This window comes from Pseudopipra pipra, chromosome W (genome assembly GCF_036250125.1).
Source record: "Pseudopipra pipra isolate bDixPip1 chromosome W, bDixPip1.hap1, whole genome shotgun sequence".
Classification (NCBI taxonomy): domain Eukaryota; kingdom Metazoa; phylum Chordata; class Aves; order Passeriformes; family Pipridae; genus Pseudopipra; species Pseudopipra pipra.
Genome location: NC_087580.1, coordinates 3,276,297 through 3,294,538, shown reverse-complemented (window position 1 = coordinate 3,294,538; position 18,242 = coordinate 3,276,297). Strand labels below are relative to the sequence as shown.

The window sequence follows — 18,242 nt, the reverse complement described above, 5'->3', positions numbered from 1 at the left end:
TCTGCCCCTTTGTGACATGGGGTCACATGGAACCCCATGGAACCCCATGGAACCACATGGTTCTTGGGCACAGGAACCCACATGGCACGTCCGCCAGGTGGAAGCCACTGGACCTCCCCCCGTGCTGGTGGCAAAGGGCTCCTCATCCTCTGACAGAGCTCCCACACCTTCCCTGAGCCACACGGCCTGAGGAGTAAAAGCCTGCTCAGGGCTGTAACTGAGCCAGGTCACAGCTTTTCTGGCCCCCAAGACGCTGAGGGTTTCACTGCCACTTCTATCAGGGAGACTCTTAGCAAAGCACCTGGACTCTTATGGGTTCATTTCCAATTAATTTCATCTGCCCCCAGGGTACAACCATGGGCTGACCCTGAACTGGGACTGCCAAAGGAACCCTTCAGAGGCTGCGCTGGGAGGACCTTGGCTGGCTGCTGGCCCCCGCCCAGCTGCTGTCTTGTCCTCAAGCTCTGAAAACGTTCCTGGATGGCTTTTTAGCAGCTTCCCATTTACTCCTGCCGCTAGGGTTGGTTAGGTTTTGATCAGCCGCAGCTTTAGCCAGACTCCCACTCTGGATGGTGAGGGCACGCGCGTGTTAGGCGGAGCTATCCCCTGCACGTCCGGCGCCGAAATAAACAAATACCGGCTTAATAGCACCTGTGGCTGTTGAGTTTTACTACTGTTGCCTTTTCCTGGCATCAATGGATAGAGACAGTTTTGTCCCTGCTGCACTTGGTCTATGTTGTTTTGGGCTTGTTGGAAATCATAAAACTTTTCTAATTTTTTTAGTGTTCCTAATTAACTTTTTGATTAGTTGTTTTTAACACACATCATAGGCGGTGCGTTCAGCCTTAAATCAACTTTAGCCAGCATGGAGTAAAAATTGTCATAAGCTCCTTTGGGAGAACACAGCCTGGGAAAAGTACTAAAACTGTAAGTTTTGTTGAAGTTAACCCTGTTATGCTTCAGTGGAGAAAGCCTGTCAGAGAAAGATGTCCTGTTGAAGGAGGAGATCTGGAACACAAGATTTATGGACTACAAGGACCTTCTGCAGAAACCAGCAGCTAAAGAAGAAGACTAACAAAGGCTCAGCATTTGTGTCAGAAAATCCCTAGGGGAGGGAAAATATACAAAAAAGATTAAAGATATGAAGTTATTACAGTAGAAAGTGAGAAATTAATAACCAATCCCACATAGAATACTAATGAATGAAAGGGAGTGAGTGATGGAATTTGGAAGCAATGAACATTAATTTCTTTGTTTGCCAAATCTGTATAAATAGGTGAAAAGCCATGTCTTGCTGTCAGTACGGAGGCAGGATTTTTGTCAGCCACATGCACACGCAGGGCTGCAAATAAAAGTAATCCCTTGCTTTCTAACACTAAAAAGCCAATTTGTTAGAGGGTCCTATTTATCCCGACAGTTTCAGAGGTGTTTAGCAACAGGCAGTCCTCTGGACACCTGGTGTAACCTCTGCTCAGCAGGCAGATAGTGTTTCTCATGCGCCAAGGATGCAGCTGGTTGTTATTTAACAACACTTGACCTGGCTGGTTTGGCCCCTGCCTGGAATGGGGCATCAAGTTTTACTCAGTTCTTCTCAGGACAGGTGGTTTCACTCCTGCCCAGCTCAGCACAGTTCATATGGCTCCTGCTCCACTCCGAGGTGTTTCTTCTTTTAGACTTGGGGCATCCAGCTCGGGCATGACTTTGCTTGGATGGCTTTTTTCATCACGTCTTGCAGCAGCTGGTTTTATCCCTGTCATCCTTGGGGAGGCTCCTTGTATCCCTTACCCAGACAAAGGATCTGCATTTACTCCTGCATTACACCTCTCAGGTGACCTTTTTATGCCCCTGCCCTAACCTGATGTCCAGGTCCTGTATTACCGTCCTCCCAGCAGCACTTCAGGAGCTCTCTGATGAAGACAATCAACAATGGCACTCGTGAACAGTGCCTCTGCTCCTGCCTCCTGCTCATATGGGGGCATTTTAGGACAGAAACAGCTGTGCTCTGTGACCCAGCTGGTCCTACATGAGTCCCCTTTGCCCTCATCGTCAGTCCCTGAAGGTCCAGTGCGCCAGGAAGACCCCTTCTCCCCCTCCCTATCAGCCTTCCCATTTCCAGGCCCCAGGCCGACTCCTTTGCTCCTCACAGGCCTTGCAGGTCACAGGCACCTGCCTGCCAGGCTGGGATGGCCTCACAGCAGCACAGGGCAGCACAGCAGCACACAGAGCCCCATCTTAATACCAAACAGACTCTTCTCCCCTGAAAGGGCCACTCCTGTTCTGTTAATGTGTTTCAAGTCTAGACTAAGATTGTTATATTGACATGACAAACCAAGGATTAGGATGTGCCCTGGCCTGCAGAGTGATCAGGTCCAGGTGATCAGGCATCCTAAGCTGAGCTGTGCTGTACAATTCGGTGCTAAAGGGCTTACAAAATCTTGCTATGCTGGTGCTGCTTATAGAAATCTTGTGCTACTCAAATCATGGTATTCTGGGCTATAGTGATCATACCATGATGTTAAAAAAAATGAAGCTTTAATTGTAACTATGTGTCATGGTTTGAGATAGCCCCAAAAAATCCAATTCCCTAGCTCCATCCCCCTCCCACATCTCAACCTAATGTGAGATGGGCTTTTCCAGACAAAACACACCAGACTCAAAGTGGGGGAAAGGGAATATATTACAATGACTGTACAAATAAATATAACATCACATTATACACATGATCACAACCATCTCTACCATGACATATAGTATTTACAATGGACCAGATCTCTTCTCCCCTCCAAATAAAAGTCCAGGAGGGAAAGAAGGACAGATCCCTTTCAGTCCTTAAGCAGCAGCATCTTCTGAGGCAGCAGTCTGTCTGTCTTCTCCACATGCAGCAGCTGATAGCTGGTGCCAGCACTCACATGGGAGGTATCCAAACTCTCCCTCGGCCCCCTTGACGCAGGCAAAGGGGTCTTCCGTGGGCTTCGTAACCCCAGACAAGGTCATATCACCACGTCATATCACGAGACACAGGGGGGTCTTCGTGACGGTCTGGTATCCAAGGAGACTCAACTCCTTGCTTGCAGGGCCTCTGTGCCCTGTCTCTCAGGCTGCCACCGTGGCAGCAGTGCGAGGGGGGGGAGAGCCAAGGTCAACTCCCCCCGCATTCCATCTGGCTGTCCTGGTCCAGCTCCGGGACTCTCTGAGCTTCTCCGCTCCTCTCTCTCTCCGGTGCTGCATGTCTAAAACTCTTCTCCTAAATAGGAGTCCATGTACCTCTTTTCCAAGAGGGATCTCAAAGGAGTTTTGGGGGGCTGGTACAGTCTTACCCCAAACTCTGTCTCTCAGCTCCTGGCTCTCTTTCTCCTGGCTCTGTCTTCCAGGAGTCTTCTCTCTGGTGCTGCATGTGGCTTCTGCTGCTCCTTCAGTTCAGGTCCTTATCTCTGGCTCTCTGCCACCGTTTCTCTGGTCAGTCCCGGCTGCTGCTCTGTGCCCATGGAGAAAACAACATCTCCCAGCATAACTACAGGCACCTAGCCCAGCTTTATGCTGTTCCAGGTTCCTGCAGCCCCCCAGCCAGGGCTGGGAGGCCCCAGAGGGCCCAAGGGGCTTAGAGCCCCTTCCTCGTGGCTCACAACATGGCCACCTCTCCTCCAACAACCAAAAACTACAACTCATCTCTTCCGGTCTGGTTGTGATATGTTTACATTTCTGCAGGAGCGCCCATTGGGCAGAACTTCGAAACTTCCAAGGGTTTCCACCCCTTGGGGTCTACCACTTTTCTCAGCCTCTGGGGGAAAACAAGGTCCAAACCACTACACTACCACAATTGTATGAAATTAAAGGGTTACCCAAAGATATACAACTAGAGATTCAACAGTGTAATAGTTATGAGGAGTATATCCAATTACTAAATTCGCTGTATTATTTTTCATTAAGAGGCTTTGGTATAGAGTATTGCTTTGCATGCAAAGAACCAGGTTGCTTGGCCTTGATTGCTTTTAGATGTAAGACTTGTGGAAGCAATTGGTGGCTTGGGCAAATTAATTTGTTTGGTATTTGGTGCAGAAAGTGTTCTTTTACATTATCATTACAGTCATACACACGTGAATTAGAGCAAACAACAGGTTTACCAATAGCTGAAGCATTACAATTATTTGAAGCTGAAGAACAAGGGATATTAGCTGGTTTGCGCTGGGACACTAATTATATTATAAAAAGACTGAGTATAATCAAAGGTACAAAAATAATAGCAAGCAGGTGTAAGAAGAACACACCTTTGACAACAATATACCCTGGTGGTCCCTTTGAAGGCGATCCACAACAATATCTAGATTATTGTATAGAGGCACATGGTCAAAGATGATGATTTCTTTATGGTTTTGGATTTTGAAAATAATTCTGATAACATAAGGACATCCCAGTATCCCTGTTGGGCCCAGAGAAAACATTTGGGTAACATTTGCCAACCAAACAGGTCAATTGGACTTCTGTCTAAGTTTAGCCTCAGCGTCAGATCCTTTTCAAACGTGTCTTATTGGCATTCCTTACCTTGATACAAATGATTTTGCAGGATGGGTTAGCTCTAATCATAACAAAACCAAGGTGGAATTAGCCTGCAATGTAACAAAAGAATGCACAAACGGCACCAAAGGCATGACATCTCTTTTGTTAGTGACTAGTCTAAACAGGACCATGACAGATAGCCCCAGTGAGTTACAATTATTTGGAGCTGTGTATGGAAATGACTCTTGCTTTAGACTCAATATGAATAAGGAAAAGACCTTTCTACAATGGCAACAAACAATTGGGAATGTATCCACTACAAACATAACAGCACAGAACCCTCCATACGATAATGTAACCTGGTGCCAAGGCTATGTCAAAAATGTGTCAGTCAGTGTGACAAAGCCAAAATATTTACCACCTGGTTATTTCTTAATTTGTGGTAATAGAGCATGGTCTGGCATTCCTAAATACCCCATTGGTGGACCATGTTACTTGGGAAAATTGACTATGTTTACACCCACTATGAGACAAATAACGCAGTTGAAAAGGAGAAATATTCAGAACAAACGAGACACTGAATTTGATAAATACTGTAAATCAGTAGAAAACCAACCCATTAAATTTTGGTCACCTACAGCAAACTTCTTTGCATCCCTGTTTGCCCCCGTTGGAGCAAAAAAGAGTCTGGTTCTTGTCCAAAGAACAGCTTGTTGGGCAAGGAATCAAATGAATAGAACCTCAAAAATTCTAGGAGAATTGGCTCATGACTTTGATGAAATAAGACATGCTGTTTTGCAGAACAGAGCAGCTATAGATTTTCTATTGCTGGCTCAGGGGCATGGATGTGAGGAATTTGAAGGCATGTGTTGTATGAATCTTTCTGATCACTCTCAGTCCATCTACCAAAACCTAAAAGAAATGCAAAGTCATTTGAATGACTTTAAAATCCAAAAGGATCCTATTAGAGAATGGTTAGCAAAGTTAGGTTTAGGACCATGGCTCGCTGAGATCACTAAACAAGCTATTTCACTTTTGCTGATATTGTTAGCTGCTTTATGCGTCGTTCCTTGTGTTTTTAAGTGTATACAGAACATGTTAACGAAGGCAATGAATGATGTATTTTTAACACTGTCTAAAGAAAACGGGGGAAGTGTGGAAAGTATTGCTGAAACATGGTTAATAGAAAGAGGACATGAGAGAGATGCTATAGCTCTGGTCCCACGGTAAGAGAAAACTATCAGAAGGTCACTGTGTTTGAGAAACTGGGTACGTGACAGAAGAATAGTGTATAGCGGATGGGAAAGCAGAGCAAATAGCAAACAAGTAACCATAAGAAGGTTAAAGAAACAGCATTTGCGTAAATATAACTTAGGTAATTAGGAGCCAATGATGAGCTTAGCTTTTGTAATATGTATGAAGCTAATTTGTAATCTTTATAAGCACAGAGCACGCAGCAATAAAGTTGGATAAGTTATTGATCAATTCTGTGGTCTAAAAGTGTCTTTATCCCGTCGTCTACAACATGGGAGTACCTAAACCCCCTTTTTCAAGGATTTCTGGGGTCTGAGAGAGCCCAAACCCCCCTGTTCTTGGGGTTATTGTGAGGCTGACATTGCCTAAACCCCAAGTTCCCAGATTTTTCGGGCTCTGAATGTTTCCAAGCCCCCTATTCCTGGGTTTTTGGGGGTCTAACCTGTCCCAAACCCCCCTGTTCGTAGGATTTTGTGGGTCTGATTGTGCCCAACCCCCCCAGTTCCTGAGATTCTGATGGAATCTGGGTGTGTCCAAGACCCTCTTTTCCAAGATTTTTGGGTCTGGGGGTGCCCCAACCCCCCTGTCCCTGGGATTTTTAGGGTCTAGGAGACCCCATACCCCCGTGTTCCCAAGATTTTTAAGGTCTGAATGTTTCCAAACCCCCCCGTTCCCAGGATTTTCAGACCCCCCCCACTTCTCCCCAACAACCAGGACTGCAGAGCACTAAGAAGCTTTACTGGGAACATTGGGAGCAGCTGGGTGGGGTGAGAACAAAAGCAGGGAAGGGGGGGAGAGGCAACCCGCCCAAATCAGCGCAGGGTTTGGGTTTCCCGGCTGGGCCCGAGGCCACGGGGAGGGGCTGCGGCCGCCAGCGGCTCAGGAGCTCTGTGGGGAGAGAAAAGGGGGTGAGAGCAAAGGGGCTGGGGGGGCAGGGGGGGCACAGAGGCTGTGGGAGAGCAAGGGGGGGGGCCACGCCCCCCATTTGGGGCCCCCCCTTTACCTTCTCCTGCAGGTAGAAGCCGAGCCCCAGCGCCAGGAAGACCAAGCCCAAGACGAAGCCCCCGACCCCCACCAGGATCTTGCTGCGGACGGTGTCCGGTGGCATCTCTGGGGGGAGCCGGGGGGGTCAGCACCCCCAAAACCTCCTCCCACGCACCACCCAGAACCCCACAGAGCCCGGCCCGCTCTCCCCCAGCCCACCCGGGGGTCCCTCAAACCTCCTGCCAGTCCCTTCCCAGCCCCTGTAGGGATCCCACCCAGCCCCTCCCAGCCCTTTCAGGACCCTCCAACCCTCCTCCCGTCACCCCCAGCAACCACCAAACTCCCTCCCAGTTGCCCCCCCGGTGCTGGGGGGGCTGGGCCGTACCCCAGTGCCGGCTCAGGGGGTGCTCCAGGCTGACGTGCTCCACCTGGCAGCTGTAGGTGACCCCGCGCCGGGGGGGATTTCCAGCAGCACCAGCACCTGGTAGGTCCTGTCCCCGTTGGGGACCACGTCGGTGGCCACCACGTGCTCCGGCAGCTCCTGCCCATCCTGGAACCACCTCACCTGCACCGGAGCAGGGTAGAAATCCATCATGGAGCAGAGCAGGTGGCCGGGGCCGGGCTGGGAGCTCGACGGCACCAGCGAGATGGACACGCTGGGGGGCACTGGGAGGGACGGGGAAGACACTGGGCTCAGCTGGGGGGCACTGGGAGGGAGGGGAGAGGGCTTAGAAGACGTTGGTAGCGACTGGGCTCAGCTGGGGGGCACTGGGAGGGAGGGGAGAGGGCTTAGAAGACGTTGGTAGCGACTGGGATGGCCTTGGGAGGGACTGGGATGGCAGTGGGAGGGACTGGGAATAGACTGGGGTAGACGGGGAGGGGCTGGGGGGGGGCACTGGGGAGAGATTTGAGAGATGTGGGAGTGAAGTGAGAACGACTGGGAATGGATCGAGAGGGTCTGGGAGTGGAATGAGAGGGACTGAGAGTTAAGTGAGAGGGACTGGGAATGACTGGTGTGGACTGGGAAGGAAGCGCTCGGGACTGGGAGGCTGAGTCGTGGTGAGGAAACTCTTTGGTTTGGGTCTGCCTGGCAACTGGAGCGTCATCACAGAGACACGCTGGGATTGGCTGAGGGGCGTGAGCTCGGTGGCCCCAGCGGGGTGGAGAGGCGGGGGGGCACTGGGAGAGACTGGGATGGACTGGGATGGACTCAGAGGAACTCGGAGTGGGCAAAAGGCTACGGGAACGGGCACAGGGAGGGCTGAGTGGTCTGGGGTGATTCCTAGGGAGGGTTTGAGGGGCTCCAGGGTCATTCCAGGGGCAGGGGCCGAGGGGACCCGCTCTGCCCCACGCTCACCTCTCCTCTCCACGCTGAACGGGGTACCAAGTTTGTAGTTGTAGCGGCAGTAGGGGGCCTCTGGTGGTCTAGTGGTTAGAGTGCAGGACTCTCACCGCTGCGACCTGGGTTCAATTCCCGGCCCCCCGGGCAGTTGGAGCTCGTCAGCCTTGTAAGGCAATCCAGCTAAGAGAAGGTCACTCTAAACAAACCGACGTCCTGGGGACCTCACTGCCACTGTCCAAGCTTTGCTCGGCCCCGGCAGATGAACCTCAGGATTCAAGGGTGGGCTCAGTTCAGTGCATGCTGTGTCTCACCTAAAAAAAAATCCACTGCCCAGGCTCAAAGGGTTTATGACCTTTCCCAAATCTTCGCTCCTGAAGACTGGCCATACGTGTCCATTTGTACTTAAAATATTCACGGTGGCTGTTGTACTCTGGCCTGGATCTCCCCAAATGGGGTGTCCCCCACATAGACCCCCACATCGCTGTCAAAATGCAGGAGCTGCTCCCGGTGGTAGAAGTGCCTCTCCAGGAACCTCACCTGCTCGGTGCCATTGATGAAATGGCACTCCTGTTTTCCCATCCACTGGAACACCCCTGTGTGTGCAGGACACGGGTCAGGGGGTGCCCCTTTCCCCCCCATTATCCCCTAGCCAACAGCAGCAGGGTGGGAGCTCAAGGGGCCACCCCGGACCCCCCTTTCCCAAACTACTCCACCACACGGACGCCCCAGCACCGGCTCTTGAGTGAGGGGAACCCCCTCATCAGTCCCCCGGGGATGGACAGCTGGGTTGGGGACCCCCACAATGCGGATACAACCCCCTCCAGAGCCCCAGGAACTGAACCCCCCACCAGGGCTCAAGGAACACCGAGGGACCCCCATGGCACCTCTCTGCCTGCTCTCCCACCACCCCTTTCACCCCCTCCCTTTCCCACCGTCCCCCCAATCCCCAGAACCCCCCGCCCTCACTTTGAGGCTCCCACCCCCTTTCCACTCAGTCCGGCACTTCCAAACCCCCTCCCACTCACTTCTGGGGCTTCCACACCCTCTTTTCTCCCCAATTTCCAACCCTCTCCTCATTCCCGCTCACCCGACAGCTCCTCGCCCGCAGCCGGGGGGGCTCCCAGCACCACCAGCACCGCCAGCACGGCCCCAGCTCCCCGCACACGCTCCATGCCCAGCGCCGGACAGCTGCTGACAGCCCAAAACCAGCCGGGCGGCGCCGTTTTGGGGGGTTTGGGGCGCGCTGGGCTTGGCTGAGGGCGCAGTTGGGGCCCTTTTTTCGAGGCGTCTTCCCGGCGACTGATGAGTCATCAGTGCGGCGCGCTGGGATTGGGCGCGGGCGGCGTGGGCGCTTTGGGATTGGCTGAGGGCCGTTGGGGGCCCCCGCGGCAGCCCCGGGGCTGGGGGGTTCGGGGGGGTCCGTGGGCTGCAGGGGAGGGGGGATCTCAGGGCCCACCAAAAATGCCCAACCAGGGCTCCCAAAGCTCAGGGCAACCCAAAAACAGCCACCCAGGGCTCCCACAGATCAGGGGAACCTCAAACAGAGGATAAAGTTGTCCCGGAGCTCAGAGTTGCCCCAAACAAGAGGGAGATGGGGGGCTGAGGATGCCCAATCCCCCTTTTCCCGGCATTTTTGGTTGTACTGGGTCTTAGTTAAACAAGATTCCAACTTAGAAATTAAGAGACTTCAGGTGGAAATGTGGAAAAGGAAAAGAAGCAGCTTTTTATTAACAAAATCTGAATAAACAACAAATGGTGCAACCAAAAACTTTCAGAAGAAACAAAACAAAGTCCCAAATCCCCAGGTGGGGGGGAGAAACTGTCCCAGCAGTTCAAAGCTCTCGCAGCCCCGTGTGCTCGCAGCCAGCAGTGAAGGAGTCGCTCCCAGATGGGTCGGGCTCTCTCTCTCTCTCTCTCTCTCTCTCGGTCGCTCTCCACGAGGTGTCCCGTGGGGAAAAAACTTCCTCTCAGGAAAAGAGGACGAGGTGGCCAAAATCAGCTCCCGCTCTGTCCGGTCCCGGACAAACCCCAAAAGCCCCCAAACAAAGGACCAAGATTTTCACACCCAAATTAAAGCCTCAGGAATAATTGTGGTCCTGGGTTTCACACGGGAAAAAGCAGGAAGTTGATCCATCGGGAAGAGCCGCAGGGGGGCCGGGGTGGGTGGGAGCAGCGGGATGAGCTCTGCCAGCAGCTCCTGCCTTTCCACAGGGAGAGGGAAGGGGTGGATCCAGCTCCAGGATCACTCAGGCTGTGATTCCTGCTGGGATAAGAGCGGGGAAAGGAGTCACCTTGTCCCTGTTCCCATCCCAGGGGATGGAGCCGGCTGTGGAGCCCAGGGAGAGTAGGAACTGCTCCGGAATCCCACCTGATCCTGCTCTGTCCATCCCACCTCAATCCTACTCCAGAATCCAGCCCTGATCCCAGTCTACAATTCCACCTGATCCCACTCTGGAATCCTGCCCTGAGCTGGAATCCCCTTCCAATCCCGCTCCAGCCATTAGGCCCCCATTCCCCTCTGGAATCCCGGCATCCATCCTGGGATCCCTGCCCAGAGGATCTGGATCCACACACGCTGCTGGGACTCACTGGTGGGCGCGGGGTCGTATCCATTCCCCTCCCTCTTCCCTATGGAAAGAAAGTGGGATCAGCACCCGTGGCACAGGATCCCCGGAATGCTGCCGGGCGGATCTGTGCCCCTTCCCGACCCCCATCCCGGGAGTTACCGGATCGGAGCTTCCAGACACCGACTCCCACGAGGCCGATGATGATGATGATGGCAGCGATGACGGACACAGCCACCAACACCGGGCTGGAATTCCAGACGGATTCCAGCTCTGGGAAGGGCAGGAGGGTGAGGAGGGAGAGGGTTACCCCCATCCCGCTGTCCCACACTCCCAAATTCCTCCTTCCCAAATGCCCAGCTCCCACATTGCCCGTTCCCAGCCTCACCCCAGGCGAAGATCCCGGGCTCTGGCATTCCGGCGTGCTCCACCCGGCACCGGTACTGCTCCCGCTCCCCCGGCAGCGCCTCGATCCTGGCCCAGCTGTGGAAGGTGCCGTCGCTGTTGGGAACGATCCCGCCCCACTCCGTCTCCTGATCCCGCACTTCATCCCCCTTCAGCCAGTTGATCCCGATCATCCCGGGGTAGAATCCGTACGCGTGGCAGGACAACGTCAGGATCCCGTGTTCCTCTTTCCCGGACACGTGGACATTGGGGGGATCTGGAATGGGATAAAGGTGAGATCCATCCATGGAATTCCCAAGGGAATGGGATGGTAATGAGATCCATCCACAGAATTCCCACTGGAATGGGACAACAGTGGGATCCATGCATGGAATTCCCATGGGAGTTGGATGACTCAGATTCATCCATGGAATTCTCATGGGAATTCCCACGTTCCTAAGTTCCACCATTCCAAATCCCACATTCCCAAATGCCACATTCCCATGCGAATTCTGTCTCCCTCACCTTTGCGCTCCAGTGCCTCCCGCCCGTATCCGATGTATTTCTGGAGCCATTCCACACAGCTCTGTGCCAGCTTGTGCTGAAGAGCCTCATACCCTTCAGATTTCCATTTCCTCTGGATGATCTGGGCAGCTCCATCGGCCGCCACGAAGGTCCCGGTCTCCGGGGAGAAGGAGATGAAATCCTGCCCATCAATGCCGTACCGAAGGGTTCTGCGGACACTACCGTCAGACAGGAGGTCACAGCCAGAAAGCTGCTGCACTGTGTGGAGACCTGGGGGTGGGATCGGATCCATGGAGACCCTGGAATTGTGTCCCAGCCCCACCGAGCCCCATTCCAGCCCTATGGAGCCCCAGAGTCTGATGGAGACTCACAGAGCCTCATCCCAGCCTTTGGAGCGCCATGGATCTACATCCCAGCTCCACACATCCCATCCCAGTCCCACACATCCCATCCCAGCCCCACACATCCCCCCTTTCCCCGGCTCCCCCCACTCACCCCCACTCCAGTTGTACCAGCCCTGTGCTATCTCCAGGTTGTCGGCATCAATGAACCGGTTCCTCTCATTGATCTGGGTCCCTCTATCCCAATATCCCGGCTCGGCTCCGGCCGCCATCCACGGCGTCAGCGGCTCCAGCCGGTCCCGCTCGCTGTTGTAGCGCGTGAAGGGGATCCCATCCACATATCCCATGGACAGGAATTGAGGGATCCTTGGGCTGGGCTCCGTCACCGCCACATCCAGGTAACGCAGGGAGTGGAGAACTGGGGGGACACGGAGATTTGAGGGGTCTGGGGGGGTCATGAGTCAAGGAAAGGGGGAACTGGGAGAGCTGGGAGAGCCGGGAAGGGGGTTTGGGGATCCCAGGGCCAAGGAAAGGAGGGTGTAGGAGGGGGAATCCAGGGGTCCCTGTGCCCAGGAAAGCGGGGGCCAGGGGGTCCCAGTGTTGAGGACAATGGGGTCTTGGTGTCTGGGAAAGGCAGGAATGGGGGGTCCATAGGGTCTCGGGGTCAAGGAAAAGGGGGATCTCGGATCTGGGAGACGCAGGATAGCCAGGAAAGGGGGTACAGGGGGGTGTTGGTGCAGGATAAGAGGGTCCAGGGGGGGTCTTGGTGCCCAGGAATTGCAGTCGAGGGCATTCCCGGTGCCTGGGACCCCCCTGCAGGAAGCACAGGGAGTGGAGAACTTGAGGGGTCACAGAGATTGGAGGGTTTGGGGGGTCCAAGGGTCAAGGAAGTTGAACTGGGAGAGCTGGGAAGGGTCCAAGGTTCAAGGAAAGAGGGGACTTGGACTGGGAGAGGCGGGATAGGGGATCCAGGGGGGTCCAGTGGTCCCTGGTGTTGAGGAAAGTGGGGGCTGGGGGATGGGAAAGGCAGGAATGGGGGTCCAGGGGGTCCCAGGGTCAAGGAAAAGGGAGGATCAGGGGGCTGGGAGAGGCAGGATTGGCAGGCAAAGGGGCACAGGGGGGTATTTGTTGAGGATAAGGGGGTTCAGAGGGGTCCTGGAGCCGGGGATGGGGGTTCAGGGGGTCCTGGTGCAGGAAAAGGGGGTTCAGAGTGGTCCCGGTACAGGATAAGGGCGTTCAGGGGGGTCCCAGTGCCCAGAATAGGGGTTCCAGGGTGTTCCTGTTTTGGATAAGGGGGTGCAGTGGGATCTTTGTGCCTGCAATGGGTGTTCAGGGGGGTTCCCAGTGCCCAGGAATGGGTGTCCAGGGGGTCTCTGTGTCCAGGAATGGGGGTTCAGGGGGTCCTAGTGCCAGATAAGGGGCTTTAGGGTGCTCCCAGTGCTGCGGGAGGGGGTGCAGGGGGGTACAAGCGCCCGGAAATGGAGGGGGGGGGATTCTCGTGCCCGGTAATGGGGTTTCAAGGGGGTCCCGATGCCCGGGAATGGGGGTTCAGAGGGGTCCTCTTCCCGGTAATGGAGGTTCAGGGGGGGTCCCAGTGCCCAAAAATGGAGGTTGACGGGGGTTTCCGTGCCCGAGAATGGCTGTTCAGGGGGGTCTCGGTGCCCAGGAATGGAAACTGGGGGGTCCCGGTGCCGGATAAGGAGGTTTAAGGGGGTCCCCGTGCTGATGAGAAGGGTGCAGGGGGGGTCCCAGTACCCGGAAATGGAAGTTCAGGGGGTCCCCGTGCAAGGGAATGGGTGTTCAGGGGGGTCTCCTTCCGGGAATGGGGGCTCAGGGGGTTCCCGTGCCCAGCAATCGGGATTCAGGGGGTCCCGGTGCCGAGGGAGAGGGTGCAGGGGGGTCCCGGTGCCCGGAAATGGAGGTTCAGGGAAGTGCCGGTGCCCGGGAATAAAGGCTGAGGAGTTGCCCGTTCCGGGGGTCCCACTTACCCTCGGGCTGCCCCCCCGAGACCCCCAGGAGCGCCAGGAGCGCCAGGAGCGCCCCCAGCCCCAGCGCTGGAGCCATCGCGCTGCTCCGCTGGCCCCGCTGGGCGCAGTTCGGGAGACGCGAAAGCGAAAGTGGCCGAGGGAGCGCGGGGGGCGGGCCCGGGGGAATTGCCGGGAATGCCCCGGGATCCCCTTCGGGACCCCTCCCGGCACCGCCCCGGGTCCCCCCGCCACCCCCGGGCCCCCTGGACGGGCCCGAGCGGCGGGACTCCCGGGCCGGGCCGAGCTGAACTCGCGGGCCCTGCGCTTAAACTCGGCCTTAAAGGCGCCGCTTTGGGGCCAAAGCGGGGGAAGCGCCGCGATCAGCGGATGCCGCGGGGGCGGGGGGCGATCGCCCTGGGCCAGTGCCCGCCCTGGGCAGCCCCCACTGCCCCCCGCAGGGGTCCCGGGGTCGAGGCAAAGGGGGGCTCCCAAAGCCCCTGCCAGGGGGGAGCGGGAGCTGGGGCAGGAGCTCCGTGGGGAGAGAAAAGAGGGGGACAGCGGGATGGGGGTCCCGGGGGGGCACACACGCTCCGGGGGGGACACACGACCCCCGGGGACCCCCCTCAGCTCCTCCCGCGGGCGGAGACCGAGCCCCAGCCCAGGGAGACGAAGCCAAAGACGGAGCCCCGACCCCCGTCAGCATCTTGGGGGGGCGGGGGGGGCAGGACCCGGGAAACGGCGGCGGCTGCTGGGAAGGGACTGGGATGGACTGGGATGGACTGGGACAGACTGGGATGCACTGGGACAGACTGGGATGCACTGGGACAGACTGGGACAGACTGCCCCCAGCCCGGGCACATCGCCAGGGCTGTTTCCCGTAAACCGCGGCCGGTTCAGCACAGGGCGCTGGGATTCTGGGCCAAGCCGGGCGGGCACTCGGGGAGGCGGTGGCGGAGCTCGGGCGCGGCCCCGGCGCGGCTGGAGGGGGCGGGAGGGGGGTCCGGCGGGTTCGTCCCGCCCTGTCCCCTCCGCAGGGAGCGGCTGCCCGCGGGCTCCTCCTTCCCGCCCAGCCCCGGCGGGCTCGGAAGGAGCCGCTGCCGCAGCAGCGCTGCCTCGTCCCGGCTCCTCTCGCTCCGACCCCTTTGGCTGCCCCGGGCCCGCCACTGCTCCCGCCCGGGGGGGACCGGCCTTGCAGCCGCATCGGCTGCTGCCACATGGCCCTGCTGGGGCAGGGCTGGCACGGGAGGGGCTTGGAGTCCCTGCCAAGCCGAGCCGGGCTGGGACTGAAAGACAGACCCGGGCTGGGATGGACCGGGCTGGGAATATACTGGGATGGGGGTGTGGCATGGACCGGGCTGGGAATATACTGGGATGGGGATGTGGGATGGACCGGGCTGGGAATATACTGGGATGGAGCTGTAGGATGGACCGGGATGGGAATATACTGGGATGGGAATGTGGGATGGACCGGGCTGGGAATATACTGGGATGGGGGTGTGGGATGGACCGGGCTGGGAATATACTGGGATGGGGATGTGGGATGGACCGGGATGGGGGTGTTGAGTCAGATCGGGGGTGTGGGGGCTGGGCTGGCCCAGGATGAAGCAAGTTTGCATTTGAGCTCAGTTCTCTCTTCCCAAGATTGCTGTGCCAGATCCAGAGGGAATTTGGGAGGGGGAAGGAGGATGTGAGACTAAGAGGAGCAAGAAGAAGCAGCTTTCTCCTGCCCGTCCTGCTCCGTCTCCCCTGGGCCTCCCCCTCCAGCCCAGCCCAGCCTGGGGGTCCCACTTTGGGGTCCCCGTGACCCCCAGGTGTCTCCTTGCAGGGACCCCTCAGGTCAGGGCTGAATTCCTCTTTGATTTGCAGACAAAAAGTGGAAATTCCTGGTGACTGGTTGGATTCCCTCTCCTTTGGTCACTACAAAAAAGCCCCTTTGAATCACTCCCACAGCCACTTGTGGACTCATTGCCCTTCCCTGGGCAGCAAAAAAAAGGTCACAAGTATATTGGTCTGCAATAGTTTTGAACTGTTCTTTGGGACACAAAAGTCCTTTATTTCCCCAAACCCAGTGTCTTTGGGAGTATTTTCCATGTTAAGTTCCTCTGTTGTTCCCCACTAGGTCTCTTTTCTCCTCCTCTTCCTCCCCCACCTGTGTTTTGCTCCAAAATGCCCAAAACTGCAGCCTGGGGCAGGAGGAATTTGGGTGTTGGGGACAGTAAAAAGCTCTGCATCAACTAAACCTTATTGAAAAATCAAGTCTTTGGGTGGCAAAAATGATCCTTTCAGTTCTTCCTTTGCAGACACAGGCAGAGGGTTCTTACCTGGAGAATATTTACCTGTGGAGGAAATGCCAGGTGCATTTCCTGGTAATAATTGGAATTTGTTGATGTCAGGGTTTATGGAGAGTTTCAATAAGTGTGGAAACTCTTTGCAGCTGCCAGTGCCCCCCCAGCAGCATCCACATTCTGTGTCAGTGGACGCTTGTCCTGTTTCTTTGGGTTCTTTCCTTCCAAATATTCCACAAACGGCTCTGGTGGGGTCAGTTTTGCTTTGCTGAACCTGTGAATTTTGACCTTTGCCTTGGGGAATAGTGTATGGCCAGGGAAAGGCTGAGCAGGGAAAGAATTTAGGAAAAACCATGAACCAGGTGGGAAAATGTTCCTGATGTGGGAGGTTGGAGCAGCGACAAGAGGAGCGAGCAAAGGCTGGGACAGGAAACAGTGAACAAAAACCAGCCCTGGGGAAAGGAAGAGGGTTAAAAAAAGGCTGTGACTGCCTGGGGGGCAGTTTGGGGGATTCTCAGCTGTGCAAGTCCTTGAGACAACACCTTCCCAGGGCACACAGAGCCAGCAGGAGCCAAGGCTGAGTTGGGAAAACAAAGGCAGTCCTGGTGCTTTGAAGGCTCAAATCACCTCAAGCCGCTGAAGGGAAAAGGGGGCTTGACTTTCCTGGCAGGAAAGTGCCCCAAATCAGGCATTTGGCACTGCCCAGTTCCCAGCCTGAGCAGGAACTGGCTTGGTTTGCACAGACTGGGCTGCTGCGATGGAGCTGCTGCAGCAGAGAGCAGAGGGAGGCACCAGGAAAACCAGCTCTTCTTTTGGGGAGGTTGTTTCAAAGCTGTGCTTGAGTTTAGTGGGTGTGGGCACTAAATCAGTTCCAAAAGCCACAGGGGAGTGTTACAGCCCACCCTACCAGGCCGGAGAAACTTCTGTTTGATTCTTGTATCCCTTGGAGTGAATTAAAGTGAATCAATCCTGGATGATCAGTGTTTGCAGAGAGAGAGAGAGAGATTGAGAGAGCGAGAGTATTTATTTTAGAGCAGTTGGGTTGCAAAGGAAACCAGGTGTGGAGCCCTTTGGGTTGTGATCCAGCCCCCCAAGGCAATGTGGGAGGGAAAAGAGAGCAAGAGAGAGAAAAGAATAGAAGTTGCAGTCGCCCCTCCGAGGGCTCTGCCCAACCTGGTTGTTGTCCCCAGGGTCCTGCTGCGTCGGGGAGTGGTGGGGGACAGAAGCCCCCGCAGCACAAGATGGGGGGGTTTCTGTCCCCCTCCTGGGGCCTCCCCTGGGTGTGTTTGGGGCCACTTTGGCAGGGGCCGGAGGGGCTGGTTTGTGCCAAGTCTTTGCGGCCTGGGCAGGGGGTGCTTGGAGGGCAGCCCTGCTCAGAGGCCTTGTCGGGGCAGTGCTGGGTGTGGGCACCCCCCAGGGGCCTCTGCCACGGCCTGGCCCGGGGCAGAGAAATCTCCAGGCCCCAGAGCCCAGAGAGGCGCCCCAGGGCCTCCCCAGTGCCACAGCCTGGGGGCTCCGGCCTCCTCCCCTCAGCCCGACCCTCCCTGGCCTGGCAGCAGCTCCTTTGCACAGCCTGGCCCAGCCCAAAGGCTGCAAGTCCCCTCCAACAGGCCAGTTCCTGCCGGGGAGGAGCAGGGAAGGAAGGGCAAAGGGCTTGGCAAGCTGTGGGGCTGGGGGGGTGCCCATCCCGTGCTGGAAGGGGGCACGGGGGGGATGCAGCCCCAAAAATCCTTGGGTGCCGCTGACAGCACTGGGATCCCCCCAAACTGAGCCTGGAGCCCCCCACGGGCCTGGGGCTGTGCTGGGAGGTGGGGAAGGGACCCGGGGGGTACAAGAGCTGGGGCTGTGGGGTGCTCTTTGTGCCCCTTCCATGGGCTTTGTCCCCACATTTCAGCCTCAGGCCCATCAAGGACAAAAAGGTGCCCCTGGGGGTCACCGGGCTCGTCACGGGGCTGCTCCTCACCATCACTGCCCTGGGGGGAGTGGCTGAGGCTGGAGGAGCCACCCCAGAGCCTCTTCCTGCACAAACCCCCTGCAAGGAGTCACCTGCACACATATGGTAAAGTTTAATTAACATTATCATATTAGATCAATATTTGGTG

The 18,242-nt window shown here is 56.2% G+C and overlaps 3 protein-coding genes and 1 pseudogene across 3 annotated transcripts in view; 1 reads left to right on the top strand and 3 right to left on the bottom strand.

The window, feature by feature from the left end:
• LOC135404791 (class I histocompatibility antigen, F10 alpha chain-like) overlaps positions 1 to 18,242 on the top strand; it is a 197,754-nt gene that overhangs the window by 107,606 nt on the left and 71,906 nt on the right. The window lies entirely within an intron of this gene.
• Positions 1 to 18,242, bottom strand: part of LOC135404414 (zinc finger protein OZF-like) — a 98,727-nt pseudogene that overhangs the window by 75,915 nt on the left and 4,570 nt on the right.
• On the bottom strand, positions 6,628 to 8,470 carry LOC135405975 (class II histocompatibility antigen, B-L beta chain-like). The gene is given in 6 exon segments (XM_064640488.1): positions 6,628 to 6,636; positions 6,752 to 6,858; positions 7,118 to 7,192; positions 7,195 to 7,398; positions 8,090 to 8,157; positions 8,463 to 8,470. Coding segments are annotated over 6 exon segments (471 nt in total).
• Positions 10,534 to 14,127, bottom strand: LOC135404428 (class I histocompatibility antigen, F10 alpha chain-like). The gene is made up of 6 exons (XM_064639170.1): positions 13,877 to 14,127; positions 12,043 to 12,306; positions 11,548 to 11,817; positions 11,027 to 11,299; positions 10,801 to 10,911; positions 10,534 to 10,702 (listed from the first exon to the last, which is right to left on the bottom strand). Exons 1-6 carry the CDS (start codon positions 13,950 to 13,952, stop codon positions 10,575 to 10,577), a joined length of 1,122 nt encoding a protein of 373 aa, XP_064495240.1. The 5' UTR covers positions 13,953 to 14,127; the 3' UTR covers positions 10,534 to 10,574.

What these genes read in the sequence shown, in the direction of transcription:
- LOC135404428 (XM_064639170.1), bottom strand. Translation starts at nt 13,952, where the DNA reads ATGGCTCCAGCGCTGGGGCTGGGGGCGCTCCTGGCGCTCCTGGCGCTC. An exon ending in CTCGGGGGGGCAGCCCGAGG is followed by an intron (nt 12,307 to 13,876) that starts GTAAGTGGGACC and finishes GTGTCCCCCCAG; the next exon opens with TTCTCCACTCCCTGCGTTAC. An exon ending in GCCCGGGATCTTCGCCTGGG is followed by an intron (nt 10,912 to 11,026) that starts GTGAGGCTGGGA and finishes TGCCCTTCCCAG; the next exon opens with AGCTGGAATCCGTCTGGAAT.